The 7,559-nt window shown below is 38.1% G+C and overlaps 1 protein-coding gene across 5 annotated transcripts in view; it reads left to right on the forward strand.

Moving 5' to 3' along the window:
- Positions 1–7,224, forward strand: part of NEIL3 (nei like DNA glycosylase 3) — a 46,305-nt gene extending 39,081 nt beyond the window's left edge. For all 5 annotated transcript variants that reach the window (XM_086381060.1, XM_086381061.1, XM_086381064.1 and 2 more), the window contains 2 exons: positions 5,349–5,523; positions 6,868–7,224. In XM_086381060.1, the coding sequence (XP_086237186.1) occupies positions 5,349–5,523; positions 6,868–7,050 (358 nt within the window). In that variant the 3' untranslated portion in view covers positions 7,051–7,224. The remainder of the gene's footprint in view (positions 1–5,348; positions 5,524–6,867) is intronic.
- The last annotated feature ends 335 nt before the right edge of the window (positions 7,225–7,559 follow it).

A 7,559-nucleotide genomic window follows, 5' to 3' on the forward strand; every position in this document is an offset into this window, starting at 1 on the left:
ATGTTTTTAAGAGACTACTAGCTCGACATTCAGGAGAAGACACCAATTGCTGTCACCAGAGATACAGTGACTTTAACAATGTCATCCTTGCTCCTTAATGATTATTGGCAGCTCCTCCTACTGTTCTTCTCCAGCCTTATTTAATATTTTGTCTGGGGCTCCTGATGACCATAACTCCGTCAGGGAGAGACTTTTCTCCACAATTTTCTTTTCCTTCAGAAAGCAGACATTGTGTATCCAGCATCTTTGCATGAAGGGAAGGGTATTTTAAATGAAGCGAAGCTCATCTCCCACCGGTCTTCTTGCCAGTGGGAGATGAGCAGGGGAAGGGCTGCTGTGGGTGGGCTCCGAAGTAATCTCAGGAGGGTTCTGGTTTCCACCCTCTCCTCTGATTAGCTGTGTCTTTGCCAATGGAAAGATTCTTCCTCTGGGTAGTGAGGCAAAGGACCACCGGTGCACACACCTAGAGTAACCTCCGGGAGTCCTTGTAACTTATTTCATAACAGAATTCTGAGATGACTTTTGCTCAATAGATGCTTTAATCGCCAGTTCCCCATACTGGTTCTAAATTTACCACCAGTTCATCTTGATCAATTATTCTTAGCTAATTTTTTGTTGTTCTTCCTAACCACTTATTATAACTTGTTTGACTTTTGTCTGTAATACTCATAAAATAGAGACATTTGAGTTAAGTTATGGAGGGGAAACTTTTAACTGCTCATTCAGTACACCATCTCTTCACTTAACGCTAATTAACGTTTCATGATGAAAGTTCATGAAGGAGCTAGTTAAGAGGGTCCGAGTTGGGAGGCTTTCCTGAAAGAAAATAATTTTTGAACAGCCTTTTTTGTTGTGTCCCATAAGTGGAAAGAAGCAGATGTGATTGTTTAAAAATATTGTGGCTGTTTTTATACTCAGATGAAGTATCTTGGCATATTTTTATTTCCTTAGTGCTTTGTAGAAAATCTCAGACAATTTAACTAATGAATTAGGGATTTAAAAAACATTAATGTAACCTTAAATTTAAATGATTTCTTCATAAGCCATTAGTAATAGGGTCATATGATTTATCACACGCACACAGCATTACTTAGAAACACTGCTGCATGCGAATGTGTTGAATATAAGAACCCTAGGAATGCGACTCTAAAATCAATCAAGATCAACTAGCAGAATAAATGTCAAGTGATGAAATACATTCACCCAGCAGCCCTTCTGCACCCAGCTACTTTACAAGGAATAAATTGCAAATTACTGTCATTTATTTCATTTTTCTCCTTGTCTGACAGCTACAGTGTTCATCTTGTGGACAAGATGCTGAGCAGAAGCTCACAACATAATAGGATTAAAGCAGGTGGTCCACTCAGAGAAGTGATAGCCAGTTCATTTTTTCTTTAATAATTATATGGTAATTAATTTGCCTTTTGTTCTTTTAATTACTGATCTCATCACCACATGATACATGCTATGTTGACAGGGCATATTTTCAGATTTCAAATTGGTCTTTAGACAGATTTGAATTGAATCCAGCTACTGGATTATAAATTAGATAGTTGAACCAATTTTTAAGCAGTTAAGAATGATTGTTAGACAGTTTTAAGTCTTTGATCCAATTATTGTAAATACAGAGCAAAACACAGTGATACCACTTCAAAGAAATCATACATGTGTTTTAGGTTGAAGTTTTTCCTGAGCTGATACAAAGGCTCATGTAGATGAGAGAAATGGAATAAAATCAGTCTGCTGCCATCAGGGTTGCCAAATTCTACCTCTAATCACCAGTGAAGCACTGACACCTTATACATGCATCTGGGTCACCTTTTGGGGTTTTCAGTCCCCAAGAATGTCAGAGTCACCTGGGAACATCCAGGATGAGTCCTTTAACCTCTGTTTGTTTGTTGTGATCCTTGAAATGCTGCTGCTAAGTCGCTTCACTCGTGTCCGACTGTGCAACCCCATAGACGGCAGCCTACCAGGCTCCCCCGTCCCTGGGATTCTCCAGGCAAGAACACTGGAGTGGGTTGCCATTTCCTTCTCCAAGGCGTGAAAGTGAAAAGTGAAAGTGAAGTTGCTCAGTCGTGTCCAACTCTTAGCGACCCCATGGACTGCAGCCCACCAGGCTCCTCCATCCATGGGATTTTCCAGGCAAGAGTACTGGAGTGGGGTGCCATTGCCTTCTCTGCCTTGAAATACTACTGAACTACAAAATATACATTCAGTGAGGCTGATTAATTTTAAAAAATTAGATAATATTTTTATTATAATCACCTGATCTGTATAATAAGTTAAATCTTGATAAATTGGTCATTGAAAAAAATACCCACTTTAAAATTAAAACCTGTGCTTGGTAATGTCCTCCTTCTTGATAATAGTTTTTGTCTGATCTGTTTAATATTATTTGAACAATGCTTATTGAACATGTTCAGTGTTTATTATTAAGTATTTATTGAGAACGTACTGTGCATTATAAGCATTACAGTTGATTTAATGACTTTTACCTCAGCAAACTACAATGAGCAGAGCTAAAGACAGCCCACCCCCAGTTTTAATAAGTAAAGTTTTATGGAGACAATCCCGTTTCTGGTTGGTTTACATATTCTCTCTGGCTACTTTTCATGATAAAACAGCAGACTTGAATATTTTGCAACAGAAACCAAAAAACCCATGAGCCTAAAAGTATGTCCCTTCTGAAAAAATTCACCAACCCTGATCTATTATATTGACCATTTATGCCGTGCTTAGGCGTAGAGTTGTGTCCGACTCTTTGCGACCACATGGACTGTAGCTCTCCAGGTTCCTCTGTCCTTGGGGATTCTCAAGGTAAGAATAATGGAGTGGGTTGCCATGCCCTCCTCCACTGACCATTTGTAATCCAATATTAGTATTTAAGATAACAGTCCTAGTTATCAAAACAAGTTAAACTATTCCATATGCTGTTTACCCAAGAAAACGCTTTGCTACATTATTGAGACTTTTTAAAGTAATGATGGAAAGAAAGAGGAACCAGAATGTCCTCAGTTAATGGAAACGTTTAATTGTCTCAATAAACTGAAATATCTTCAATTAATCAGAACATTTAATTATTCTGGGTAATGTTTGTTATCATGAAATGAAGATTTGTCGTGTGTCTTTGGAGCCTGTGTGTTCTTGGTCGCAGTAACTCGGTACTCTGACATGTAGTGTGTGTATATTCAGTCTCTGGGGTTCTGATTCTACAAGCCATCTGGAGTAGAGGCCAATGATTCTGAGGAGCTGCCCAGTAATCCTGATGCTTCTGGTCAATGGGCCACACTCAGAGGGCCGGGATAAGATAGCATATGGTGTTTTTTAATTTATCTTTGTACTAAGGAAGAAAGGGAATGGAAGACAGAAATGAGGAACTTACATGAGACACTGGAGTCTTTCCTTCCTACCTTGATCCTATCTTCCACCATGCTCCTCTCCAAAATAGCTTTACGAATAAGGGAATCTAAACCTCTCCCTGGATTTGTGAAGCTGGAGATTTCTAGGTTGAAGCAAATAGGTTCAAAAATGTTTGATTGTTAACCCCAGCCTTCCAAATAATAAAATTATGTTTGCATGTGTGTACTTTTTTAAAGAAAGCATCAGTTTATTTCCTTCTGTTAAGATTTTTAACTTTATTTTCTCCTCCTCTAAATTTTTTGTAAGCATTGTTTATTGCCCTCTTGCTTTGATTTACTCAACTTCTCTACCACTATCCAAATGTTTAGCTTCTCTTGAAGTTAACATTTTAATATTTACTCTTTGGGAGGCACTGATGAAACCAAAGGAGGTGGAAAAGAGAAGTCTTTTGCCCTCGCCTTCTTTATTTCTGGTTAGTTTTCCCTGTGATTCTAAATGATAAGCCACCATCCCCCACACTGAAAGTGCTGCCAACAAAATACCTGCTGGAGGAGTATTTCATAACAACAGTTTCTTCACAATGCCCACAGCTGCTTTCATCTCATAGATGCCGCTGCACAAACAGCTTCAGAAACTACCCTCAGGATGTTTGAGTCCATTTAAAGCAATATAGTTAAATGTCTTTTATAAACAAATGTAGACCAACTTCATCACAAATTAAAGATCCCTTGTATGTCAATTATATCTCACTTGAAACTGGAAAAAATATCTCACACTCTGAACATTTTGATTAGATATGATGCCTTGAGATATTATAGGAACGAGTATGTGAAGCATATAGTTTAGAATTTATAAGTATTTTTTTAAAAAATCACCTGAGAATGGTATTTTGTTCTTCAGAAATTAACAAAAGAAAGGAAGAACTATATCATTTAAAAATTAAAAATTGGGCTATTAGGGAAAGGGCTTCTGGTTTTAATAAGGGCTCTTTTTCTCTTCAATTAGTTTATTAAAAAGACTGTTATAAAGGCATTATTAAAAATATGCAAAGTATAAAAATTAAATCATGAAGCTCCTTTTTGAAGAGAAAATTCCACATACAGTGGAAGGCCAGCTTCTGACCTTTATACACTGTATGCTGGGATAACCTCCAGCTGCTCGTGATCTAATCATGGGGAAGAATAAAGCTTCCTTGCTAGCTTTACAGAATACACGTTTCTGCTCTGGCAGCAGCCTGCTGAAATATGATTGCAACTATTATGTAGCCTTGATCAAAGCAAAGCATAGAAAATTATCTTTAGAGTGGGCAGTAGAAAGAGTGATCTCTTTGGCCTTGTCAGAGCCATTGATGACAGTCTGCTACCCATGAGAAAATAATTAGAGAAAATTATGACTCTTGCTCGTTTGTAGGTCAGGGGGCTGTTGGACTTGAGAATATGTTAGGGGAAATAAAAGTGGCCACCCAGTCATGTTGGGTAAGAAAATAAACAAATGTCACAAATGAAAACTAAGAAGATTGGATGTGCAAGTCAGCTGTTGTTATTCTTGAGAAATGTGAATTATATGTCTAATTTAAATTAAATTTGCATAAATAGGTACCTTTGGAAGTAAATTAGAATTACCCGGGAAAACCAAGAATTAGAACGACGTAAGAGTTGGACACAACTGAGCGACTTCCCTTTCACTTTTTACTTTCATGCATTGGAGAAGGAAATGGCAACCCACTCTAGTGTTCTTGCCTGGAGAATCCCAGGGATGGGGGAGCCTGCTGGGCTGCCGTCTATGGGGTCGCACAGAGTCGGACACGACTGAAGTGACTTAGCAGCAGCAGCAGCAGGAGTGTATGTAATTAAGTGAAGTTGACCACGGTCCCTTTTTGGCAGCATTTCTCTGTACAGGCGGGATTCTAATGTGGAGGTGAGGTGGTGTGAATGATCCCTTTTAGCCCTGTCGTGCTGCAGTTATTTTGTAACTTGTCATTACAGTGAACTTCAAAGCAGTATGACAGATGGTCCTTGCTTGTTAAATGCCGGCAGTCCCCGCTGCAGTAAACACGGCCGCCCCTGCGCTCTCCGAGTGGTGAGGAAGAGTGGAGAAAACAAGGGCAGGCACTTCTATGCTTGTCCTCTAGCAAGAGAAGCACAGTGTGGATTTTTTGAAGTACGTGTATGATTCATCAAGCTCAATGATTGTGTCACTGAACACTTAGGCCACTAATATGTAGCAAATATCTGTCCATTTATGGTTTTATCTTTAAATATAAAAGCTATACTGGTGTTAAAATTCAAAGGTGTTCATCCCAAAAGGAAAAATTAATTCAATGACAGCTATTCCATTATTAGAGTATATTTGTAACCACCAGTACAGGAAGAAGTATCCCTTGGTTTACAGAGAGAAAAGTAATGGAGTCGCCAGGGACTGATAATCCAAGATAGATATTTGCTTTTCCTGACTGCAGAGTGACATCCAGACCTTTGGTTTATGCATTGAGTAGAGGTACCTGGGAAACAAATTTACACGCCCTGGGTTTACAATAAGCTTGGCGACTCCTCCTACACAGGCTTAGCCAAAAAAAGTGATGACACAGTAACAGTTTAGATGTAGTGATTCCCCAGCCTTTCAGTCTATGAGTTTGTCCCTCCGAATGACTATGAGACAGAAGCCAGGAATCTGGGTCCCTTAGGTCAGTCTTGCTTCCTTCCTCATTGTGAGCCTCATGCTGCTGACTGTCATCTTAAGGTTTAAAGATACGTATTCTCCCCAACTGCTTTATCTGATGAAAAACTGGAAAAAGAAAAGACGAATCTGTTTCAGTGCTGGAGCAGAAGTTTGCTGGTTGGGCTTACTGAGAGAGAAGTTATCTGTCTTCAGTATGGTGCCTTCCTAAGGAATTCCCCAGGGAAGATGTGATCATGATTTCAGAGCCTAGCCCCTGCCGGAGATGTGACTCCATCCTACTCAATGTACACATCTCCCCTAGAAGCTTGTATAGACTTACTGGAGAAAATATTAACAATATTCATCACAGTCTTCTTGGTAACTCTCTTGAGGCCAAAATTAATAAGGATAAGAATAATACAGTGGAATCTGGTAGTAATTAGTCTGGGTAATTCTGTATTGGATTCTTTTCCTAAGAGAGTAAGAAAGTTTAGTATTAAAGTCATAATAAATCTTTGATCTTAATAGCTTGAACTGAAACAGATCTATAGCAGGAACATTGCTGATTTGCTTTACAGTGAGATTTTCAAAAAAGTGAAGGAACTTCTGTAAGTAAGCCTTTGGAAGAAGGAGACTTGGAATTATGAGAATTTCTCGTGTGGTTCAGGCAAATTTGTTAGAGAAGCTACTTATAGGATATAAGGCTTTTAAAGGGCAATAACTGATGACTTACATGTATCTTACAGTGTCAGATTAGTAGGAAAAGGAGTGGAAACAACAAAGTACTAATCAAGTACATCTCATCAGTCTACCTCCATCTAAACTTTACAATCTGTTTCTCTCTAGTGGGCGGATTTGTCCTTCCCATTCTGCAACCATGGCAAACGCTCCATCATGAGAACAGTGTTGAAGATTGGACCAAATAATGGAAAGAATTTTTTTGTATGCCCTCTTGGGAAGGAAAAACAGTGCAATTTTTTCCAGTGGGCACAAAATGGGCCAGGAATAAACATTATTCCAGGTTGCTAAGTTTCTAGTATTTGAGAGCTATTCATTTAAGTGTGTCATCTTTCCATTCAAAAGCTGTGTATATTTCTTTTTTTGCTTGATGAATGCTATATGTTTCATCAAATATACAATATATTCCATTTATAATGTATGTTTAACCTATTTAGTTATGACAATAAAGTATTTTTAATATGCTCTTGGTCTGTTTTAACTTCTTTAGGGAAGCAGTAATTTTTTTTTCTTTCAGGAGAGGAGTGTGCAGTTCAATAAAATAATGTGGTATTCTGTCTGTGATGAATAATTTCTCATGTATCACCACTATTCATAATATATGATTAAAGGAACTTCTTGTTTTCCTAGGTGAAATGTAAGAAATGGGATCTTCTTTATAGAAAATATTTTCTTTCTTTTTATTCTATTCAACAAACATCAAGTTCCTCAAGATGCTAAAGACATGCCGAACACATGTATAACTTCAAACACATTTTCGTGAAAAGCTATGGGGATTCAGAATATAAAAGTAACATTTA

The sequence above is a fragment of the Bos grunniens genome, chromosome 27 (genome assembly GCF_055505025.1).
Source record: "Bos grunniens cultivar Pamir isolate PY7600 chromosome 27, Bosgru_T2T1.0, whole genome shotgun sequence".
Taxonomy (NCBI): Eukaryota; Metazoa; Chordata; class Mammalia; order Artiodactyla; family Bovidae; genus Bos; species Bos grunniens.